This window comes from Megalops cyprinoides, chromosome 19 (assembly GCF_013368585.1).
Source record: "Megalops cyprinoides isolate fMegCyp1 chromosome 19, fMegCyp1.pri, whole genome shotgun sequence".
In the NCBI taxonomy this organism is placed as follows: domain Eukaryota; kingdom Metazoa; phylum Chordata; class Actinopteri; order Elopiformes; family Megalopidae; genus Megalops; species Megalops cyprinoides.
Genome location: NC_050601.1, coordinates 17,263,276 through 17,288,098, shown reverse-complemented (window position 1 = coordinate 17,288,098; position 24,823 = coordinate 17,263,276). Strand labels below are relative to the sequence as shown.

General features: G+C 49.4%; 1 protein-coding gene across 7 annotated transcripts in view; it reads right to left on the bottom strand.

The window, feature by feature from the left end:
• LOC118794865 (protein TANC2-like) overlaps positions 1-24,823 on the bottom strand; it is a 134,567-nt gene that overhangs the window by 38,809 nt on the left and 70,935 nt on the right. For 5 of the 7 annotated variants that reach the window (XM_036553148.1, XM_036553149.1, XM_036553153.1 and 2 more), the window contains one exon: positions 6,173-6,289. The exons of 1 other annotated variant lie outside the window; for it this stretch is intronic. In XM_036553148.1, coding sequence (XP_036409041.1) covers positions 6,173-6,289 — 117 coding nt within the window. Of the gene's footprint in view, positions 1-6,172; positions 6,290-20,031; positions 20,282-24,823 lie in introns of those variants that run through there. One more of the 7 variants, XM_036553154.1, reaches the window with a different exon arrangement.

The following is a 24,823-nucleotide window of genomic DNA, read 5'->3' as shown; positions in this document are numbered from 1 at the left end:
CCTCCCGCAGGCCGACTGAGTGGAAAGTGGTGAATACATTATTACTGATTAGTCAGCAGCTCCTGGGGGACGTGGTGACGGCATCGGCGCTGGAACGGACACGCTTCTTGTTAGCTGCCAGCCGTTTGTACTGTCACTCAGCGGGGGAGGCAAGGGTGTGTCTGAGAGATGGTGTGTGAACACGTGTGTATGTGTGTGTGTGTGTGTGTGTGTGTGTGGGTGTATGTGTGTGTGTGTGTGTGTGTGTGTGTGCGTGTGAGATGAGATGAGATGGTAAGCTGATGTGTGTGTACATACAAGACAAACTATGTCTAATGTGTGTGGGTGTCTGCTTAGAATGCCAGGGAGAATGATTATGCAAATGCAGCACTTTGCCATATATTGCAGGCATTCCCTGATGGCTGTCATATTATGAACAGACGAGGCAGAACAGCTATATTGGACTAGAATAAAACATTTTGTTTTTTTGAAACTGACTATAACATATACGCACTTCATTTTTTCTGTTTAAGGTATGCAGTCCAGAATATATCTAACTTAGTCATGCAGTCAATGTCAGCTATTCAAAAGGATAAAAATAATATTCTATGTGAGTGATACTTAGCAACTGTAGTCTAATGCTATGTAAGAGCACCACAGTAGTAAAACTAACATTAAATAAGGCTGGCTAACAGTAACTGGTTAGTAACACTCACTAGCAATCACACGTAACTGGTTAACATGTCATCATTTGTAACTGGTCAGCATTAACTACCTAATTACAGCTAGTTATGTTAATTTGAAGATCAATCAGACTATGTCAAATGACATAAGAAAGCTTACTTAAGATTAATGCTACAAGTTACTGACTGATGTGTGAGCAGGTTTGCCAAAAAACTTAGCTAATGATGGCACGCACAAAACTAATTTGTAACTGCCATGACGAAAGCTTTGGCTGATTAAATGGCAATGACGAAAGCTTTGGCTGAGATGTTTGCTGTTACATTTCCCTCCATAGCACTTTTAGCACTTACCACAAGTTGACTGAACACAATATTTTGATAGACCTCCTAGTACTAATTTTTGTTGCCGTGTGTAGACTGCACCTTGTTACCAACTGTACTAACAACTAAACATTTTAATTTTACTATGTAAATGGCTGGGTCGCATGGCTTCCTAACCTTGTTTCCTCCCACATCAAGACCCTGATGGTACATTTCTGGTACACAAACAGAGCCGCTATGTACTGACATCCAGCTCTCTGATTATGCAATGGTACTGCCCAAACTGTCCAAAGCTAAGGCCAGGTATGGCAGTGGTCAGCATGGTAACTACACAAGGAACTCCAATATTAGAGCTGGTGGCCATGTCAGCTGTATAACGGCTGCCTATGGACACAAAAGTCTGTGGTGTCTCACGCTCGAGTGCCTTTGTGTGCACGAACAGAAATCACTCCACAGTTCTCACACTTAACTTCTTACTTTTTACTGTACATGTGTTCACCACTGGCCTTGGAATCACACTTCAATCAATAAACCATTAAGAGGAAAGTGTGACTCAGTTCATTTCTCTCCGCATCACCCATCAGGCAATCTCCCCGTGCAGCAAACAAAATACAAAGGATAATAGCTACTGTTACCACCGTAATCAATCGGTACAATGAAACATAACCTACGGTGCCTTCCCTGTGGGGCGAGTATGTGAGCATGAATATCAAAGACGGGCACACAGAGGGACTTTCTTGATTCCCCCCTCCCACCCTCCACAGACTCGTGCACTGCGAAACAGGGAGACAGATGGTTGTCATGGCAACTATCAGTGGGCTAAGGAATGCGTTCCTGCTTGGTGCGTTGTGTTTTTTTTTCCGTCCTTGGCCGCTCGAGGATTGGCCAGCCCACCTGCACCTGGCATGAACCCGCCTTGCGCTCGGGAGAGTTGGGGGGTTCTGGCATGGTGGTCGCCATGGATACACATGAGAGGGGCAGCGTCATTAATAATTCATTCCTAACTAATTAATTAAGCGGATGCACCTGTGCGAACAGGGGAAAGCGCGGCGCGCTCGGGGCGACGGGCGCGTTAGGAGTGGACACTCTTCTGTTTATTATTCTGTCTGGGTTTGTTCACTATTCTGAAAATTCAGACTGCTTGCAAACGGCTTTTGTTCCTGCCAGTTCCGTCGACATCAATAAATCATAAACTTGGCAGGTCGGTAAACATTACAGGGGGGTAACAGTGTGCTGCACCTTTGAACATTCGAGGACAACAAACAGGTACCGTATGCACAACAGTGTCACTCCCTCACACAGGCGGGGCTGTATTCCACCTCACACAGGTGCTGTCCACACACACACTCCACATACACACTACACTACACGCCTGTCTGCAGTGGGCTATAAATCCCTTCAGGAAAGAGACAGGAGCCAGAGACAGGCCCGTAAACAGGTCAGACTCCCTGCAGGGGGCCGGAGACCGGGGCTTGGGGAGTGGCTGATGAGGGAATTTTGGGGGGGGGGGGGGGGGGGGGGTTGGTGGCATGGAGAACTGATTGATTAATAGCTGACCATGTCAGTGTAAATGTTTGAACTCTCCCACTGACCCCTTTCTGACTGAGCTGCCCTGAAAAACACATAAGGCTACAGCGGCAAGGAACCAAGCCCCGAGCTGATCATGTCGCTGTAAAAGCAACTACAAGCGGGCCACTGAGACAGTGTAATGGAGGCACCAAATTCCTTCTCATTACTTTTGTCATTAGTGGATGCCTTCATTCCAAGCAGGTTTCGTAGGTTTCATTTTATCCGTTTTACACAGACGATATTTATTGAAGCAAATCACATGTCGGACATTCCTCAGGGTACAGGAAAAAACACCCAGAATCTGAAACCGTGACCCGTTTCTGTAACCACAGTGCCGCATGGATAGAGACGGCGGGATGGTTAATTCCATAAACCAGCCTTACTCGCACAGCCAGAAGCCAGGCGAGGATGAGTCTGATGGAGTCGGGTCACTTGGTGTTTGGACAAGGGCCACGGTGGTGTTTCAGCTATGCTGTAATGGCCCGTCATGACACCCTCTTCCTCGCAAAACCACCCAAACCAAACAACCCAGGGCTGCCCGAGCTCTGTGGCCTCTCCACGGATCATATGCTAAACTCATACCACCCGTGGATACTTACCCCACGGGGGCCCTCACAAAATTCCACACGAACCAGGGTTCAGAAAGAAATGGGCAGGGGGGCTGACACTCCCCAAACCGACTCTCATTAAGCGTGTTTCCTGTGTGTGTGTGTGTGTGTGTGTGTGTGTGTGTGTGTGTCTGAGAATGTCACAACCCAGTCCAGTTGAGGTTTTTTTTTTTTCTGCAGGGCACAGCTGTAAAAAGTGTTGCGTTCTGTCACATACCACATCTTAAAACTTGGAATTAATTAAGTTTAAAACAAGGGATACCAAACTGAATGCCACAGACTACCCAAAACACACCACCGAGCATGACACGACGACAGTTATTTCTGCTCTGTGAAAACCTTCATTAATACATGGTAACAGACAAATGCAGACCTGTTCAGACAAAAAAAAATATAAAAACATATATGAAGGATAGAAGAATGCATTCTTGAACGTTTTCCCCAAACCTCCTGTGTGGAGTAAACCATTGAAATTTGGCTGCTTTCTGGATTCTGACTGCAGTGTGGTTGTTCTCAAACCTCAGTAATGGCTTTGTGAAAGAGTGGAGTAAGTGAGAACTCTCAATTGTGCCTTCTGCATGCCCTGTCCTTCGCTGAAGGTCCAAGACGCTAGCGAGCACGATGCCAGTTGGCCAAGTCTGACTGGCAGCAAGTCAACCCGCCAGCCGCTCCAATTCACCTGCTGGCTGTGCCGATACAGTACCTTTGTGCAACCTCCTACAGCCAAACGCTCTGCTTCTTGACGGCAAGTGACGACCGCCCTCTGAAACCAAACGCGAAATAACAGAAACCAGCCCGGAATATTAAATATAACACCAGCAAGCTCAAGAAAAACAGCATAGACCACTTAATCTAATAATGCAGTCATCATTCCAGTGAAACTAACACAGAGTTTCCAGTGGCTTGTGAGCAGAATTCTTATTGAATTCAGAGGCCCCGAACCTTAATACTCAAAATGCTCCACAAGGCTATTTCAATTTTTTTTCCCCCTTTCTTTCATCAACAAAAGATATAAGAAATGACTTAATATGAAATGACTTAAACATCAAGGACTGAAAATGCACTTTATATAGAGACCTGCTAACAGCAGCCCATACAGTACTGTAAAATTCGATGGCAGTCTGCTCTAGAGATCAGGCATACAGTGCTGTGTATAGCCAAGAGTGCGCCTCCTCGCCCTGGGAAGACACACTAAAAAGCTTCAGACGGGCTGAGTTATGAGGCTTGCGAGTTGTCACTCAACTGGAAAACTGCGCAGACAAACGTCCTGCCCTGCCTGACAATAAAAGCCGAGTTTCCGAGGCGAGTGTGGAAAAAGCGTCTGCGTGGTAAAAGGCGACAATGAAACACAGAGCAGACGCCCTGTGAGAAGCAGGTTTCCAAACCCCCCCCAAACACGTCCAGCACATCTTCCAAGGAGTTATATACACTGCTGCACAGTCCTAACAGTGGCATCCACCCCTACAAACACACACTCCCCTGCCCTGCTACACACGTATCCGTACACATATTTTTAGATACATGGATTAAGAGTAATCCCCCTAAGCAAAGGATGCGGTTAAACAGCAGAGTGCAGACCAAAGACATCTGAAGGGCAGAGGGGGGTATGGCCGCTACGGGCCCCCTCGGCTTGTTGGGGTCCCGGGTCTGTAGGGATGGCGCCGTGCCTCCCTTGACCCAGGCCTCTTACACGGCCTGGTAAAACCCCGGCCGCGCTAACAGGCAATGGGGAGCAACACACAGAATGCTCGTCAGAAACATCTGCGACGCAAAGAGACGACGTGCGCACGTATGGACAGACTGCGGCCCCCTGATTAAACAGCCTCCTTTTAATCAGCCGGAGAACACCGTCTCCCCTGCCTGCATCAGGACCAGCCTGCTTCCTGCGTTTTGACCTCCCTCGTCTCCGGCACGTCTCCCTTAATCGTGACAAATCGCACCTCGGCGAACCTCAATCCCGTCCCTGTGAATGACAGGCCTCTCGACACGCGGGAGGCACAGTCAGGCGCACGGGGATAATGAGAGCGAGGTGCTAAGAACGCAGGTTATAAATACGCCAGCCGACAGACAGGCGGGGGGTTTATAGAGAGAGTGCGCGCGCGTCCCCGTGTGCTCACCTCCGCCTCCTCCGGCTCTCTCCCCTACCTCGTTCGCGCAGCCGGTCGCCCTCGGCGATGCGCTCGGCGACGCGCCCGGGACGCACGCGGAGCAGCACAGACCCGCCAGCCGTTTGAGGAAGGAACGCGGGCGAGGGACGCTGGCTGTCATAGCGCCTTTCCCCCCGCCGCTGCCCTCCGGACCACGCGGCTTTCCTCCTCCTCCTCCTCCTCCTCCTCCTTCTCTTCCTCCTCCTAGCCCTTCCTCAAGTCGTTGCGGAGACCTTCCTCACATCCACGATCGCCGCGGTCTGCCCACGGAAAACACGGCTCCGCTTTTCGAGGCGCCCTCCCCCCGTGACGGGATCGGGGAGAGCTAGCAAAGGGGGCGGCCGCGAGAAAAAAGGACGTCCCAGAGAAAAAAGGAGAAACGTGACCAGCCAGTGCCGGCGATCAGCCGCAGCCCCCCCCCCCCGAAACTGGGCTTGCTGTTCTATCCAGAATCGCCGTCCCTCTGTGGTCACGGAGGGGGGGGGGGAAGCGGAGCGGAGGGAGAGGGGGTTGGTTGTTCCGCAGGATTTCAGATGCACCGCTGGCTGCGATCGCAGCAGAAAACCAAAAGAAGTCGAGGAGAGTTTGAGTCCAAGTACCACAGTGGGAGGGAGCAGGACAGGGGGGAAAAAAGGGGGGGGGTGTAGTGACTTCAGCACTACTCATGGCTTTGAAAATGATGCTGCAGAAAGCAGAACACTACACACACACACACACACACACACACACACACACACACACACACACACAAACACACACACAAACACACACACACACACAACATGCACCCGGACGCCAGACAAACAATGCTCAAATACAAATTTGGGGGGCTACAAATCCTAACACATGAAGAGGGAAAGCTTACCAGGACAGAACGTATCCAGGTTGGGGTTCTTGGCAGGGGAAGAGGTGTGTGTGGGGGAGCCAAGCTCCGAGTCTGGAATGCGAGGGCCCTCCACAAACTTTGCTTTCCGCAGGGGGGCTGGGAGCAGAGAACGCACATATACACAGACAGAGACAAACGAGAGAGAGAGAGAGAGAAAGACAGACAGAACAGGAGAGAGACAGCACGGGAGACAGGGACAGAAAAGGAGAGAGGGGGAGAGAGGGAGAGAGAGGGAGAGAGAGAGAGAGGGAGAGAGAGAGAGAGGGAGAGAGAGGGAGAGAGAGGGAGAGGGGTCATGAGTGAGGGCAGGAACAGAGCACAGATGGGAATGCTTACTGGAAGTGTGGTGGGGAGGGCTTGGGGGGCTGAGTTACCCTGTTCCCTATTGCCGGGCCAGGGGCGTGAGGCTGGGGTTGGACGCAGGGCTGGGGTCATCACCCTTTGACCCCGCCGTCCCATGCACTGTCTGTAGTGAGGGGTTGTGATGGGAGCAGGGGTCAGGGGATAGTATTTCACTCACTTTGAAAGATACACAATCTGTCATCTTCACACATGCCCCACTATCAGTGGCTTCCCTCCTCTTGTTATTGATTCCTCCTGGGCAAACTACTGCCCTGTAACTGCCAACACTCTATATACATTTAGCAGTAGTAGCTGTTTGGGAAGAGGGCTTTGTTACTGTCAGCTGCTCCTGAGTACCTCAAACTGACAACAGCCACTCCGTTTCTTATGTCTGCAGGGAAAACGGACATGTGACGTTTAAACGAGGTGATGGCAGTAGGAAGGGCGTTGCATGAGGGAGGAGGGGGTTCCAAGTCCAGCATGGCATCGCTGTTCACACTCAACGCAAAGACAGAGAAGCCTAACAGCTCCCCACATCCCCTGACCCCGCCACAACCACACACAAGTATACAGGCATGTATACCCACAAACTTTGCCAGAGAATCCCTGAAACGCAGGATACTTATGGTGTGCCCTGTGTGCCCCATCAGCAAAGCAGAACAATAGTGACAGGCAAGTGAAACAAAAACATTTAAATGGCACAGTATAACTACCACAGTAAAGCACGGTTAAAGTCCTGAGTTAAACAGAGCACACAGCAAATACAGCTTATGTACCAGCTATGACATCACTAAAGACAAGACTCTGAGTTCTACCTTACTGTACTCTTCAAAGCACACTGCTCAGACACCCTGACTTTACCTACAGGGCTGGTGTAATTGTAACCTTAGTGTCTCTTACAGCTTTCTTTCACACTTGTTCCTCTCCTGTCCTTGGTGGACAGCGTAGACATCCAGGGCTGGCTGACTGACATCGGTGACTGAATCTCCAGGGAGATGGCGAGTGTCAGGCCGTGAGACCACGGAACCAAGGCGGTTTGGGCTCTGGGAGCCACTTGAGCGAGAGCTACCATTCAAAAACATGACCAGGCTACCAAGTAACCAATGTCAACGGCAGGGAAAGAAACAAGCAGACGCTTCAACCAATGGTCACTGCCGCTTGAAGGAAAGGAGGCACAATCAGAGAAAGGGAAGGAACACGTTCATAATCAGCGTTGCGAGTCATTCCACAAGTTTACGATTCTCTTTTTAAAGTCAGGCTATTTAAACCAGTGTTTTTTTTTAAGATAGCGATACTGCATGATTCATTGTGAAAAGTGACAGCTGGGAGTGTGTGTGGAGGCTGGAGGCTGGCCCAGCTTTTCAGAGCTGTTCGGTGAAAGTGGCGATGTTCTGCACAAACCATCTGCCCTGACATTACCGCAGTATTTCAAGAACACTGCATATTAGACGGGTCCTTTCTCAGGCGCACTCTGCTCTGGGTATTTGGCCACCGTGACCGCTAATTTAGTTTCCACAGAGTGTTTTTCAGAGCGGTTTGCATGAATTATGCCGACCTGAGGCGGCAGTTAAAAAACAGTTCTGTCACGAGTTCCATCAATGCAGGCTGGTGTTGGGTCTAGAGGTGACGAGGTGGCTCATCGGACATCCCGAAAATATTTCAACACTGCGCGCAGGAAGCTGCATGCCACACACTTATTAAACACCTGTGCCTTACTCTCTTGTGTTATTAAATCTCAGAAAATTAAGACTCCAGTCGTTTGAGAGCTAAGGGTTGAAGGTTTAGGTGACACTTTCGGAAAAGCTGCATTCCAGCTCAGCAGGACAGAAAAGGCAGGCCTCTGAACAGTGAGGGCCTGATGAAAGAGCATGTGAGGGGAGTGCAGGCTTCACATGCTTGCTGGCAGCTCTCTTTGAGCAAAGGTGGTGACAAGCTAGGTCTGTGGTCCATCTCTTCTGAGAAGAAATGTCCTGCTGGGCCCAAATCTGCACCTCGTCTCCCTGAGACTACACTGGAAGCCTGAAAGACAAGCCTGTGCCTCTCACCCATTGTTAGTCAGAGCTTAGTCATGTACAGTACCACACAGCTTTGCCAGGTGTTAAGCATCCACAAGACCCGGTGCCCCTGAACAGCTGTGTTTCTGAGTAGGTGTTCAGCCCTTCTGCGGGACTTTGACCCCTACCCACAATGCACTGGCTCTTTTCGGGCAGGTGTACGTCAGTCTGGGGCTGAGCATGCTTACAGAAGAGCCAGGGTGACGGATGTCAGGGACTCGCTATGGAAATCAATGGAGTACCTGTCTGGGTGCATGCAGATGCCCTGTGATTCAGTCCACTGGTACTCTTTTCCTGCTGAACAACTGGAACCAAGCTGGCTTGCTTAATCCGGTTTCCAGAGGGGGTTCCATATAATTCATAATTCCTATTCACTTCTGTTTAGCCGAGACAAATTTCTGCAGGGAAAACAGCTTTGAACAGCAGGTAGCACCTAAGTTGGTGTCTAGACAGCAGTACTCAGCCTGATGTCATAAGTGACAGCTCTCACTGCCAATAAGGCAACACAGACGCAATCATGACGTAAGGTCTGGTTCAAGCTCTGCACAAGAAAAGCCACGCGAGTCTTCCTGTAGTGAAATGAAACGGCAAGTGACATCTAAACCCGTAAGCCCACGGTAAGGGAGAGCTTTCAGGCCAGGGCAGCAAAGGCCACTCTGTGCGGTATATTTTTGGATGGGACACTGCTGTAATGCCACCTGAGAGAGGTGCTTGGAATGTGCCACTACCCAGCATAGAAGGGTCAAAGAATGTGAGCACAAGCTTAGCATAGAAAGCTGTCCCAGATAGTCACTTATTAGCTTGTCTTAACAGGGTTGTTTTAGCTTGAAAATGACCCTATTAAATGATGTCAGTAAAGGCAAAACATAAATTTATCTTGTAAAACGCAGAAGGCGCACCAACATGTAAGGTGATTTAAAGACTGTAGCACTGAAAACATAAAACCACTCGTGTTAAAAAAAAAAGAGAACTGCACGGCCTCAGGTGTCTGATTATGAGGGACAAATTGCGAGACGGTTGTTTGAGAAGCATGCTGACATCCTACTGTGCTCCGCTGCCCCCATTCCCTGCTGATTAAACCATCTCGCCATTTCCCAGGCCGCACTGCTCGAATGCCCAGCACCCCTCTTCTCAGTCACTTCTATAACAGGTGGACAGGTCCACTGGCGGTCTTACACAAACACACACACACACACACACACACTCTCTCTCTCTCTCTCTCTCTCTCTCTCTCTCTCTCTCAAGCATCTTTGCTTAAGCATGGGCATGCACATACAAACACATGCACGTGCACGCATTCACACAGGGCTTTGAGAGATGAAGCCTGAACAGAGAAAAATGAGGTTCCCTTGGCAACTAATGACCTGGGCCAGTGCAGCTGCCCATGAGCTGGTGAACAAACAGGCTACAGGCTGTCACCACATGCTACTCCAGAGTAGAGAGAGAACTCAAACCCACTGTCAGAGGGGGAGGGGAGTCAGAAAATACACACCCACTGTCACAGAGGAGCAGGGAGTCACAGAACACACACCCACTGTCACAGAGGAGCAGAGAGTCACAGAACACACACCCACCGTCACAGAGGAGCAGGGAGTCACAGAACACACACCCACTGTCACAGAGGAGCAGGGAGTCACAGAACACACACCCACTGTCACAGAGGAGCAGAGAGTCACAGAACACACACCCACCGTCACAGAGGAGCAGAGAGTCACAGAACACACACCCACTGTCACAGAGGAGCAGGGAATCACAGAACACACACCCACTGTCACAGAGGAGCAGAGAGTCACAGAACACACACCCACCGTCACAGAGGAGCAGGGAGTCACAGAACACACACACACTGTCACAGAGGAGCAGGGAGTCACAGAACACACACCCACCGTCACAGAGGAGCAGAGAGTCACAGAACACACACCCACCATCACAGAGGAGCAGAGAGTCACAGAACACACACCCACTGTCACAGAGGAGCAGGGAGTCACAGAACACACACCCACCGTCACAGAGGAGCAGAGAGTCACAGAACACACACCCACCATCACAGAGGAGCAGGGAGATACAGAGCTTCGCCCCCATGCTTTTCTTGTACACTGTCTTTGAACATTAACATACACGCAACACTGGGCCGGAGAAGTGCAGTTGAGTAATCAGACTGGCATTCCTTTCAGAAAAGGAGACATTACAATGATGACTAGCACATTGCTGTTTCAGTTTGAGCATTAACAGTCAACAAATGAGGAAAGAAGAAGAATGTCTAAAGTGGAAGTGGATGGTGGAAATGACAGAGGACTTGCTGCTCAGAGACAGCAGATTCTTCATGGTCAAATAAGTGTCTGCTGGCAGGAGCTGTGACTGAGATTTAACAGGGGTATGACTACTTTATCATTAATGTTGTGTTCATTCTTCAGATTGCCTGCTTGCCATTACTTGCAGTTTTTACATGTTGCCAACAAAGGACAGAGTTCAATGATAGCTTGAAGCCATGCCTGTACCTGGGTGTCTGTCAGCCCTCTTTTTCTCTGTTCCAAATATTTAAATATTTAAATATTTTTATTTGCCAACTGACAATTTGTGCAGGAATGAAAAGTTCATTTGTGCCTCCATTTGCTTTATCCCTGTACAGGTGTTCTTGGAGATACACTGTATAGATTGTATTTTATGTTTCAGAATGGAAATACTAAAGTTTGAGTCAGCAAAGCCACGGTAATTTATAAACAGAAATGACAATGGCAGTAAATATCAGTACATGTGGACAATGAATTAAGCTGGAGCTAGCTGAAACAGATCATAGCTGAACAGTTTTCATTGTTTTATTTTTTTCATATTGCAATAATAACTCAATCGCAGTGCTCTGGTTGAATGCAAAAGTGCTAAATTCCTGAAACAGTTACAGTTTTCAAATATTTTTGTTTCAGATACACCTTGCATTAGGGCAGTTAACTGTCTCTCTAAACTGGTCAGCTATATCCATCTAGTGGGCCTCATACAATTTATGATACAGCTGTCCATCCTACATCAGGCATTGATTCATGGAGGACTTTTTCTGTTGCACCTTCCTCTGCTACCCTATGATCACTACCCTTCTAGAGAACAGAACAGGATGGGAAAACGCCTTTCTTGTTTCTCAAGAGTAAACTTGTAAAGAGTAAACAAAAAATGCAGTCAGACAGCTAACTAAAACTTAAAATGGGAACTGAGAAGAGTTCCATTGTTTATTAGTGAGCATCAGCAGTATTTGTGAGAGTCTTCTTTCCAGGATAAATGTGTAGAACTGATCCTTGATTTGTCCAGAGAATATTGCTGTTCATGCAGTGAAATAATCAGCATAAACTGTAATTCGATATCCAAAGCAACCACACAAAAAGAAATAACTCCAAGCAGGGCAAGAAAAGACAGAGCTGACCTAATACAGACTGGCCCTTTTACTTCTTTCCCGAACTCACCATTTGAAATGTACTCTAAACATGCTATTTTACAAATCAAAATAAAAAGAAATCCATGTAATTCACCGTGTCAGTATTAAAACTCTTAGCCTAAGGACACCCAGCCTTCTACCAAACTTTTCTTCTCCCTCATTTGAATTTTATATTCATATGTAAAACGCACATAAACATATTTTTTAAAATCCTTCCTCTCTCCACTCAGATGAGAGGTGATCAGCTTTTGCGTGAAAGCACTTTATTTAATTGACCTTATTTAGATCACTGGTGGTTTCTACTCAATAGCTTGTATTCAGTGCTCTGAGTTTACAGCTTGCAGCTCTTAAAGGTTAAATTTGGGGAAAGCACTCAGTAGGTACTATGGTACCAGAGAGGCAGCATGTTGCTGACAGTTATGTTATTTATCACTATGTCAGGGTGTGTAACATGGAATAACCACAAATACGCGATATAAGATCCTTGATGAACTCCCACATATACACCAATGAGCACTTGCATTTATAGTAATTAGATTTTCACCTTCCACTATGCCTCCCAACAAAACAATTGAAATTTGTAACTTTCTCGAGTCTCCTTGACCATCCATTTTCTTTAGAATCACAGTAACTTGAACAAAGCAAACACATAAATGTGTTGACTGTCCCCATACAGTATAAATCCAGAACTGCCACACTACTATATTTCCAATGTAACAGTCATGGCAGCATTATAGTCTGTCATATTGCAGGAGGAACCACTGCATTCTTTGTTTATCATATGTAACCCATTTAAAAATAATATTTCTCAAACACTTCAGGTCATAAATCCACAATGCATGTTTCTACCATATTTTGCTGCTTTGCTCCTGTCACGTATCTGACAATGCTGACCATTACACCTCATTCAGTGGGTTACAAATCTCATGAGCGGTCATTTAACATATAGCACTCACACAGAGGACCACACAAAAGTGGCTTTTTCCACCTCCAAAATCTTAATATAGCCCCTTCTACTCATCCTACATTAATGTTACTAATTGTAAACACAGCTTTCCCTTAGTCCACCCTTAATCCTATCAAACAAGCGTGGTTCCCAACTGGAAGAAACAAGCATTCAAAAATGCTGCATGCCTGGAGCTTATTGTCAAACACTTAATGACTTTTTCCAGAGAATGTAAAAACATTATTATACATGTAATTACGTAAACTGTGTTTCATAGAACAGCCTTAGCTTCCCTTATAAGGGAATTAGACACTGGAGGTTCTGGAACATTCCAGGAGAGTGAACAGGAAAACACTGGAGTAAGATATGAGAGAAAAGAAAATCTCCATCAAGCAGACCACTGGGGGGATCAGACGTGATGGTGCTTGGCAACACTGCTTGGCTTCCCCTTCCCCTAACCCCCACCCCTCAGTATGACTGTCAGTGTAATCAACTCAGTAGTACAGAAGAACAGAAGTACAGCTAAAGGGCTAATATACTGGTATACATCCATATGGGCAGTAGGAGAAAATGTTCTATATACTGTATGCAAACAAAACAGCTAAAAGACAGGTAAAGTCTTCTCAGTTTTCTGAATAAAGACAGTTGGGGGTGGGATTAGTACGGCATGAGCGACTGTGACAAAAAGCAGATGAAACGTTCCACAGATAGACAAGCGCAAAAAAAATGGAAGATGGGCTCCCTGTCACTGGATACTTAGCTGTTCCAAACTGTCAACAGAGAAGATCTGCTCTCCGCTGCTAAATTTGCCAGTGCGGCCCTATTGTCAATCAACCATGGCCTAGGCCACACCTGCATGGCGGAGGAACTGAGAGGCAGCTCCACTGTAAGACACTGCAAATAGGATTTCTGAGTAACCTTTACGAACCTCACAGGATTCCATCTGGCATGTGGTCCGACAGCGTTTTACAATGTCTAGAGTTCATTACCAGGATTATGATAGCTTCTGCTATGCCTTCAGCATCTACAGTTACAAACAGAGGCGTACTCACATTTTGACTGTTCTGTGCTTTGATACAATACAGATACTCATTACCAATGTTAACATGAGCAGTAGTGTTGCTTTGAGGTGGTAGAGCTACCACTAGAAGCAAGAGGGCATGAGGCAGAGTCTGCAGAGGAATGACTACTGAGGAACAAACACGAAATAACAAGGCTGTTTGGTGCACGACTCATGGCAGCTTTTCAAAGAGGTTAATTGAGGGTTACTTTCATTCCTATGAGTAACGAAGCTCCATAAGGGACAGATTCAGCACTGTGTAATGCAGGAGCAGCAGGGTTTTGCAGAAAGCACATGCACCACACACACACACACACACACAAATATGTGTGTAATATAAATAAATATGTAGGTGAATATATACACAGACACAGATACACACAAACTGTAGGCACACACTCACACAGTGACCAGTTAGCCGACTCTGTGAAGTCACTGGTTCAAATTCCAGCTGTAATTTTGCTGTTGCGCAACATAACTTCACCGATACACCAGAGCCACTTCATCTTCTCGCCTCACAGCTTATTTCAAGCCGTTCAAAGCCTCTGCCGTTAAATGAAATGCATTTCGTACATTCCTCCCAAATAAAAAGAGAAGGATTTCTCTTTGGCTTTCATCTGTGGCAAATGTTATCTTTCAGATGGGAAATATGTTCTATGATCAATCCAACATGTAATTACAGGGAAGGTGTGGGTATACCCTGAAGGACCCTGTGTCTGTCCGTGCCATGCGCTACTTGTATGCGTGGCAGCTCCACTGTCACGACTTGAACACACAGTGGCCCGATTCCTCCCACACTTCTGGCTGTTCGTCACCATCCTCTCTGCGCTACAGTGCCTCCGTTTCGTGCATAACAGGGTGTACAAGGTGTGCGGCTCGATGGATGTGTCAGGGTGTGGCCTAGTAGTCTGCAGTGGCCCCAGCTGTTCAAGCCCCGATAAATCCACAGCTCAGATTTTACATGGAAGGTAATATGCACTTATGTAGTCTGGAACTGCACATGTAAATATTTGCTCCCTCTGGGAGAGATGAGACACTGGAAGGCTGTAGGTAGGGTTTGGAGAGTCTCTACTCTCTCGGGCAGATGTGAGACACAGGAGGCTTGCAGGTAGGGTTTGGAGAGTCTGCTCTCTCTGGAAGAGACGAGAAACAGTAGGTCTGTCAGTGGGAGTTGGAGAGTGTCTGCTCTCTCTGGGAGAGATGAGACACAGGAGGCTTGCAGGTAGGGTTTGGAGAGTCTCTGCTGTCTCTAGGACAGATGAGACACAGGAAGCCAGCATTATTCACACTAAGCCTCAGCCCTGCGGGAGCCATTTCCTCCCCCCCCACTCCCCGCGAGAGCCTGCTGGAGAGTCCGAGCATGTGACAGAGCCCAGGGGAGACGGCGCGGGAAGAGCGGAGTGTGCCCTGTGGAACACATTCGGCAGGGAACAGCCGTTGGGCCCGGTCACCATGGCAACGGGAGAGCGGAACACGTGGGAACCCCATCCTCCTCCTGCGCTCCAGTGAGGGACGCTCGCACTAACATTCCAGCGCCAGCCACCCTTCCATCGGCGGGCTCACTTCGCTTGGAGGTACACGCATCTGGGTAGCACATTCCTGCACTCTAAACCACGGTGTTATCCGGCGTCCAACAGGTTCGGCACTAGCTGGGGAGACAGCCTTGCTTCGGGCGCAGGGATCAGAACGAACGCACAGCCGAGATGTGACATCTCTGATTGAAAGGTTCGCAAAATGCACGCTGGTGACAGAACACGCCTCAGACAGATCTGCCTGTCAGGCGTAATCACGCTCAGAGCAATCCTTCGCGCTGTCTTCATTTCAAACTGAAATGCGATGCTACACAAAGCAAATCTGTGATAGGCGGGGACTGCTGCACCAGGCTTAAAAAAAAAAGGTGTGGCCCTGACCCCATTTTTTATGCAGGTCTACTCCACAGTGACAGGGACGCCCTGCTGCTGTCAATCAAACGTCCTTCTGGATCGTGGCGCCACCCTGGCCCCCTGACCCCCTGCTGCCCTGTACTGATACTGGATGCAGGCGAAGGGGGCCACGCATCCCCCTGCACCCCCTGCCCGGTCCTTCCTTGTCATTCCACCCCGTCCCCTTCGACCGCCCTCCAAGGCGTCACGGTGACACGTCTGATACCGTTACCCTCACGCTGAAAGAGGGCTTCCTCTGCACCCAACCCGACCAGGGCAGGAAAACCAAACACGGGCCGCACTGCACCTGCACAGAGTGCACCCCGCTTTTACGCGCTGCCGAGAGGAGGCTTCGCGTCCCGTTCGAGGCTCTGCCGAGAGGAAGCTTCGCGTCCCGTTCGAGGCTCTGCCGAGAGGAGGCTTCGCGTCCCGTTCGAGGCTCTGCCGAGAGGAGGCTTCGCGTCCCGTTCGAGGCTCTGCCAAGAGGAGGCTTCGCGTCGCGCTCGAGGCTCTGCCGAGAGGAGGCTTCACGTCCCGTTCGAGGCTCTGCCGGGAGGAGGCTTCGCGTCCCGTTCGAGGCTCTGCCGAGAGGAGGCTTCGCGTCCCGTTCGAGGCTCTGCCGAGAGGAGGCTTCGCATCCCGCTCGAGGCTCCGCGCTGCTCTCTTCCACAGCCGGGAGACGAGGAACAACGGAGCGTTAGATAACGCCTGCCAGGCACATGCCACCGCGAGTGGCAGTATAATTGCTATCCTCAACGCGAGCTTACACTGCGGCTTCAACACGTGGGCCTCCGCTTACCTAACCTGCTCATTATATCGCATTACATTATTGGCATTTAGCAGACGCTCTTATCCAGAGCGATATACATCGATTACAATATTTTTACAATATTATCCATTTATACAGCTGGATATTTACTGAGGCGGAATGTGGGGGGAATCGAACCGGCAACCTTTCGGTTACTAGTCCTTACCACTATGCTACACCGCCACCCCTCCTGAACCACTATGCTACACTGCTACTCTGCGGCTCACGGGCTAAGCGGCGTTGACGCTCGATTAAAAAGCCACCGGAGGCAGTGAGACACGGAAGTGTGACGGGGGTGAGACCCGTGTCTTTAACGTGATTCATTGGGGCTTGTGTGCTGCAGGTCTGCATCCTTGTTGTGCAGCCGACTGTGCAGGTTTTAATAGTCCACCTGACACAGCTTACAAAAATACAGACGTGTCTCTCTCCCACACAAACAATTTACTCGGCTTCTGAATCTCAGGCATTTATATGGAGGGCCACGAGGCAGAGGAGTCACACTTCTCGGTCCCGCGGCTGTTTGTTCGGAGACGAGCTGTCATGAGGGCTAATAATAGCACGGTGCAGGCTTCCGGGTCTTCCAGCAGCATTCCAGAGCTGCTCCTCTCCACTGGAATCGCGCCGCAAAGACGGAGGCAATCCCACGTTAACCCGACTTCAGCATGCTGGCAACCCTGCCCGCCGGAGTTGCTAATTGGATCAGAGATCAAACGGCACGTCACGCTTCCCAGATCTTAGTCGCTCGCTATCTGAAAAGGTACCCATGGAATCTGCCTATTTCATAGTCCGATTTCCATTTCAGGAAAGGAGCAAATACGGAAAAAAAAAAAGGTGAAAAGGTTCAGCGGATCCAAAAGTGCTTGTGTGGTGCATTCACCCCACACACCTTGCATGGCCCCTACCCTCACTGGTTTAATCGTACTGTTACACACTCCACGCAGCCGGGACGCCTCCTAAACCCGGATGGAGCTCGGGGATCCTTCAGGTTTGATATCTGTTGATGACAGCAGCACTGAGAGAAGGTCTGGCAGCTCCTCCGCTCCTGATGAGGGTGTGAATGGGGGATCGTGTCTGCGCAGAGGACCAGGCAGACTTCTGGGTAGCAGTTCTGTGCTGTGGGGCACTGCAGGGCTCTGGAAGTCTCTGTAGCCAGGCCATCGCGGTCATAAAGGACAGCAATCAAGCAATGTTCCAGACCTCAGCGGGAGATTGCGCTTCGTATGGCTAGATATAGAATCCGGTCGTGACTTTGACATGCCCGCTCCCCACATCATGCCACACCAGACAGAAAGCTTTGCTTTTGTTCCACAGGAAACATAGCCGAAGTTATGATTCATACTGGTAATACTGTGCGAGGAAACCCTGTGTAGTGGCTAGCAATGATTGGTTCACGTAGACTGCAATGTGGTATAGTGGCTGAGGAACTAGTATTCAGAGTAGTACAGGTTCAAATTTTGCATGGTACACTGCCATTTCTTCATCAGGACTACAGTTCCCTGACTCACACAGTTGCAGCTGTTTTGGACTTTCTGAAACCTGGTGCAGTTTTTTTTTTTTTTTTTTTTTACTTCAGAGAGGTATAAAATGAGTACTCACTGTCAACAGCGGTCAGGTCATGAGTGATTAGCAGGCTGGGAAAGGCTTGATTCAATCTGATCAGTGTTCAAACACTACCCTTTATCTGAGCAGAGAGCCAAGCTGGATCCCTTTTAAACCCACAGATAAATCTTGGCTCCATTCAACAAACACTCAGAGAGGGAGAAGCTGCCCTGTCCATCGCCACAATAACATCATCAGCTCATCCATCAGTACACAGTTACCGGATACAAAAAAACAGTTAATCAAACAAGGTGCCCTTTCGTTTGTGTGATGCTCAGGGAGTGGCTGGGAGTCCAGGTGGGGAGATTCCCGGACGGGCGAGGAGAGAGGGGAGAGGGGTGTCACGTCCGGCAGTCTCATCAGAGGAAGTGACCCGCGGCGCGGTGGAGGAGCACAGCAACGCTAAACCTCACCACGAGCAGTGGGGTGAGGAGGGAGGGGGGGTGTCCTGCCACCAAAGGCGCCCACTCCCAGCTCTCTTTTAGAGGCTGTGGCATGGACGACTGGCGCGTGGCCATTTCCGGAGCGAAGGCCTCTGGATCTGCTCGGTCATATCCCACGGATCAGACCCGCCGCCGGCGGCACGTTGCCCAACCGCCATCCCCGCTTAAGTGTAGCACAGTAGTTAAGGAGCAGGACTCGTAACCAAAAGGTTGGTGGTTCCATTTCCACATGGGGGCACAGCTGCTGTACCCTGGGGCAAGGTACTTAACCCACAATTGTCTCAGTAAATATCTAGCTGTATAAATTGGATAATATTGTAAAAACCTGTAATTGATGTAAGTTGCTCTAGATAATAGCGTCTGCAAAATGCCAGTAATGTAAATGTAAGTGTAATGTCACCTGGGACGCTTGCGACAGGTGATCGACGGGCAGGCACTTGGCGACATGTCAAAGCGAGACGCCATCATGGTCTGTTTTTCCTGGCTGACGCGGCGGCGGCCGATGACGCCACGGCCCGTTGAGGCCTCCCTCGGCGTGGCTACGGCGGCGTGCATCGCTGACGAAGTCACAAGTTCCCGTGAACGCCCCTCCTCTGGCGGGAGAGTGGCCGTGGGCCGGAGCTGCCCGTCCCCAGGCGCTGCGCTGGCAGCTCCCGAGCCGTACGTGCGAGAAGGGGGCGCGTGTACCCACGCATGTACATCAAACCCACCCCCAGACACACACACACATGCGCAGCAGACTGCAAGTAGCAAACGCACACCTCGAAAATAATTCAGGCACCCACACTGACAGATATAGCATAGAAAGCGAAAAGGCTTCAGCGTCAGGCACATGACTGCTCTCCTCTTCCAGCCTGCAATGCAGAGCGTCTCCTCAGTCTAAGCCCCCACACAACGCAGCATCGCTCCATCACTGTCACCCACTGCCTCCACCTCTCCTCCAAATGCCAGGCCTTCCCGACGAGGCAAACAAGTCTTAACACACAGCTACTACAGACGCTACATGAAAGTAAACAAGAGGTAAAGAAGCAGTCGCAGGAATGATAAGGCCGGGGGGGGGGTGGGGGGTGGGGGGCTGTTCCCTCTGACCCCCGCTCCCTGGCAAAAGGCTCAAGGGCAGGCCGTGCTCCCACCCCCCACCCCAAGAGCGGAGCCGGGGCTCAGTGACAGAGAACAACCTTAGGGAGAGAGAGAGAGAGAGAGAGAGAGAAAGAGAGAGCCAGAGAAATGTAGAGGCGCTCACCGTTCTCAAACCAGATCCCACATTCCGCCAGGCTGGAGAGGGGAACCAGCCCGCCGCCTTCCCCGTCCAGCGACACAAACAGCCCTTCAGCCCCGAACGGTGACCAGTTCATGAAAACCACCTGAGCCGGCCCTTCCCATGCAAGCCGCGGGAAAAAAAAGAAAAAAGGACAACGGAGGGACGCTTTCCCTCGGGAGAGAACGTGGTCTTGGTCGGGATTTTCAATCCCGCGTTTTCCCGTTTTTCCCCGGATTTGCGTCCTCAGAAAAATAAATGAATAAATAAATAACGCGGGGGATTCTGTGGCGGAAGAGGAGACGTGCACCCCGGCGGCGGTCACCGTGTCAACGGGGAGAGGGGACGCGGGGATGACATCGCTCCGTTCCGTTTCGCCCTCGTCCGAGAGAGAGAGAGAAGAGGCGCTGGGGAAGGATGGAAGGAAGAGTGCGCTTCTCTCCCCCGTGTGTGTGTGTGTGCGTGTGTGTGTGCGTGCGCGAAACGCGTGTTTGTCAGCTCTACAGGAGCAGCGTCTGCGAGCGCCTGAGACTCCAGGTCTGGAGCAGATGAATGGTGCAGTGCTGCAGTTGTCATGACAACCGCAGGGGAGGCGGGGGGGCGGAGCGGAGGGTGGGTGCGTTAAAAAAAAGGAAGGAGGGGGAAAAAAAAGGGAAGGAGTTATTAAAGGGACACTGTTTCGGAGCCTGGCAGATGATCTGAAGGGAAAAGAAAAAAAAAAAAAAAAAACATGAGGGGGCCGGGGATTTTAGGACTTCAGTGGAAGAATCCGCATTACCTGCGAGTGAGTATAATGGTGACCCTCCAGCTAATCTTTAGGCCCCGCACAGAGCCCATCTTGGCTTTGCCCTGGGAACACTGGGCCCGGCAAAAGCTGCCATTTTTCAATGCCTCTCCATGGAGACGGCAGTAGCTTTGTTCGTGGTGACGGTGTCACGGTGGGCACAGCGTGATGTTCCCTGCTCAAACAGGGCGGGGAGGCTCCAGCCCCCTTCCCCTGGTCATCCCCCGGTTCCCTCTGCCCCTGTGCCACAGAAGAACACTGGAGCCCTAATGGAGAACAGGGAGCACAATTATTACTACCATTGACTTCTTACAATGTCAAAAGCAGCAGGGACAGTGGCATTCACTGTCAGGCCTAAACAACAGCCTACTGGTGTAAGTATGACATCACAGGCAAAAGGTGCAGTAAAACCTAACCTGAAAAAGGGCCTAACCCGTATCAATATGGAGACCCCCAAGACCCCAACCTCGTTTTATTTTTCTGGAACCACAACCAGACACAGTATCGGAGAACACAGCTCTGTCACACGTGTTTGGGACAAAGAGCTTTAATGCCCAGCCCTTTCCTAAACATTCCCTGAATGGCTTCGCTCATCTCAAAGGTCACTGAGGAGCCAACACTGACAACAGAGGCCCCCAGACCGTCTCCTCTTTGCAACTGCCGGCTGGCACCTGAGGAATGATGCATCCGTCATCGCTAATGTCGCTGCGCTGACCGGTCCCTTCCATCGTTATCGCTCTGTTCTTCAAGCGTCTTCGTGTCGGACACAACACACACTGTGCCCGTGGTGCCGTTGCCCGAAATGTCACGCCGCCTTTAACGTGTTAACAAACACCTCTTCCTCTGCCTCGCCTTGTGGGAGCGGCTGCGTTAACTACCCTGGACATTAGCTACAGACGGCGAACGGGTGGCAGTGTAGCATAGCGGTTAAGGAGCAGGAGTCATAACTGAAAGGTTGCCGGTTCGATTCCCCATGAACGCACTTAACCCACAGCTGCCTCAGTACATATCCAGCTGTATGAATGGACAATACTGTAATAACCTGTAATTGATGTAAGTCGCTCTGGATAAGAGCGTCTGCTAAATGTCAATAATTTAAGTTCAAACCCGGCTCGACATGTTAAGACTAATCCAAGGGCATCTCTCCACTGAGGGAATGAGCAAGGGAAAAAAAGGCAGAGGGTTTGAGATCTGAGCCGAACTTAACAGGTCTATAATACTGTGTGTGGCCCTGCAGGGCAGAGGGGCTATGGAGTGTAGCAGTGATTAATCTGGTCCCACTCACGGGCTTAAAGGGCAACAGCCATTTTCTACTCTTTGAATAAAAATCTATAGGGAGGCAGTAATTGTATTGATTGCAGTCATTACTGCAGAAAACGTAGTATTTTCCTGGGAGAAACGCCAAAATAATGTCTTTAGTTGTTTCAACTGCAGAACAAATCCAATTAATTAACTTTATCCATCCGTTTCAAACGCCGAAATGTCCAATGTGGCTCACACGCTTTAAGACTAAGTGATGGCGCTTTAATTGATCATTAACAGCTATGATTAAGGACAAAGAAATCAGATGATTGCATCAAAAGTAAAGTTTAACAGCGTACATAAATCAAACCGGACAAAGGGAGGAAATGTTGACACAGCGCCCATTAGATCTAGGAGCCACCGTTCAAACAGAGACTGGCTGGAGATCACTGGTCTAACTAAAGATTCAGAGACCACGAGTAAACGTCCTCCACAACCAATGAGGGTGCCAGACCAATATTTTGGCCCCATGGATGTATATTACTGTTCTGTTAGCTACCCTTGGCGACTCAGAATGTTCCATTACAGGTCTGTTTGAGAACAGCTGTGCCCCCCGTGTGATGTCAGAGGCATTAAATCAGACCCTCTGTGATTTCCTAAAAAAAGCGCTGTTTTCATTCTGCACTGACTTCTCTCAGACCCAGGGAGCAGGATCTCCTCTGTCATTTGGCCATACCTCCTGAGTTCAACCAGGCTGAGGAAGAAAGTACCAGGCTATGTGAGGGTGCCAGAGCAGTGCATTCTGGGAAGACTCCAGATAGGGACGAACAGGGCGAACCAAGAGTTAACGGCAGAAACGGAGGTGAGAGAAGGAAGGAAGGAAAGAAGGAGCCTGGCTGAGGGAGGCGTGAGCCGGAGCACGGGAGGTGGCGAGATGCACTCCTCCGCTCGGCTTATGTAACGCAGGGAGAGAGAGAGGTACAGGGTGGGTGGGGAGATGGCAGCCTGCTGGAGAGAGAGAGGAAGAGAGAGAGAGAGAGGGACACAGCTGAGGTAGGAGAGGGAGTGGGAGGGAGAGCATATAACCAAGTAGGGAGAGCGCAGGGGACTTTAGAGAATGGGACGAGGCCCTGGATTTCAGTCATGAGGCGGGGCGGCTGAGTGGAATGAACCAGATGCAGATGGAAGCGCAACACTGCAGGTCCATATCTGTGTCCGCTGCACTGTACTAAGCTACTCCATTCATCCTGCCTGGCAAAATCCGAACACGACAGCACTCGTGCATAGGAACAGGGGACCAATAGAGAGAATCAAACCAGCTGTGGAGGCTAGGGCACACTGCACGGCCCAATCAGCGCTCCACACCAGGCCAATCAATCTCCTTTAGGCCCAATCAGGTTCCAGCGCCCACATTATGTGTAACGCTGATTAACTGATGATGCCCAAACATCCCATGTATGTGAAATAACAGGACAGAACTTTGGGTTCTGACTCTGTCATGCCATGGTTAGAAAAACTGACAGAAATAAAATCAAGCATCAACCGAGTTCTCACTACAGCCAAATGTACCTAAATTCAAAAGCTGATAGGCCTCCCTCTGTAGCCTCATAAAATATGGCAAGAAACGATAAACAGCATTCCACTGCCGAATGTTTGAAGTATGGCTGTAATCAACTGATTCTGAAACAGTATTCCACCTCATACCATAAGAACAACAGTGACAATTAAGCAAATCACATATACACAAAAAAATAATGAGTTTATGTTTGTGCCAGATGGAAATGAAAGCGCCTAATTAAATCGTATGGAAAGCGCCAGGAACACAGCGGCTTCAAACATGCTGAAATGAAAAGAGAACAAAACAAGAGGCTCCACAGAAGTTGTCAACACCGTCAAGAAGAGAGCAGCTCCCAAAGATAAGATCAGTTTCCTGTGAAATTCAATTTGCTTTCCCCCACACCGCCACCTTTCCCAGCTCCTGAGACTTGCGCAAACAAAGCCTCTTCCAACATCAGTGAGCCCTGTGAAAATGACAGGCCTTTAAAATAGGCAATTATAGCATTTAAAACACTCACGTAGCATTATATAAATGTTCTCCTTGTCATTCTCACCAGTTTAGCAGGGGAGGGCGAGTGAAAGAAGGATGGGGGGGGAAGAGACAAGAGAATATGGTGACCTCTAGTGGTAAATTACAAGATTGCACCTAAAGCATCCATTCAATTGCTAAGACAACATGGCATTCCACATATTGTGTAAAGATACATATCAAAGCTGCTATTTATTTTCAAATACACAGTCTGCTTTTATTGCTTTTCCTGCTACTTCATAGTTGAGGGTGAAATTGCAGATATTGTTCTGTATGATGCAAAGCTGGTATCAGCAGGGCTCGCAACCTCATTGCACATTCTGTGCTGCCCAATGTCACCTGCCAACATATGAGAGCAATTTGCCCCACCGAGGCAGAGGAGTCCGCATTCTCAGAATCACAACCCTAACTGTGGAGGAAATCACACACAGGAATGTCTTAGCGTTGTGATGCACTTATTGGGTCTGGGCTCTGAGTAAGAGCGTCTGCTAAATGACGTAATGTAACGTAACATAATGTGATGTAATGTTAGCGGACCAGATGGACAGAGCACCGCAGGTCATTCTTCACATTCTTTGCATAAAATGATCTGAGGGAGGGGTTACGAGTCTCAAAACCTCTAGAGACATCACGGGGCGGTCAGGCAGTAATTCTGACTGGACAGA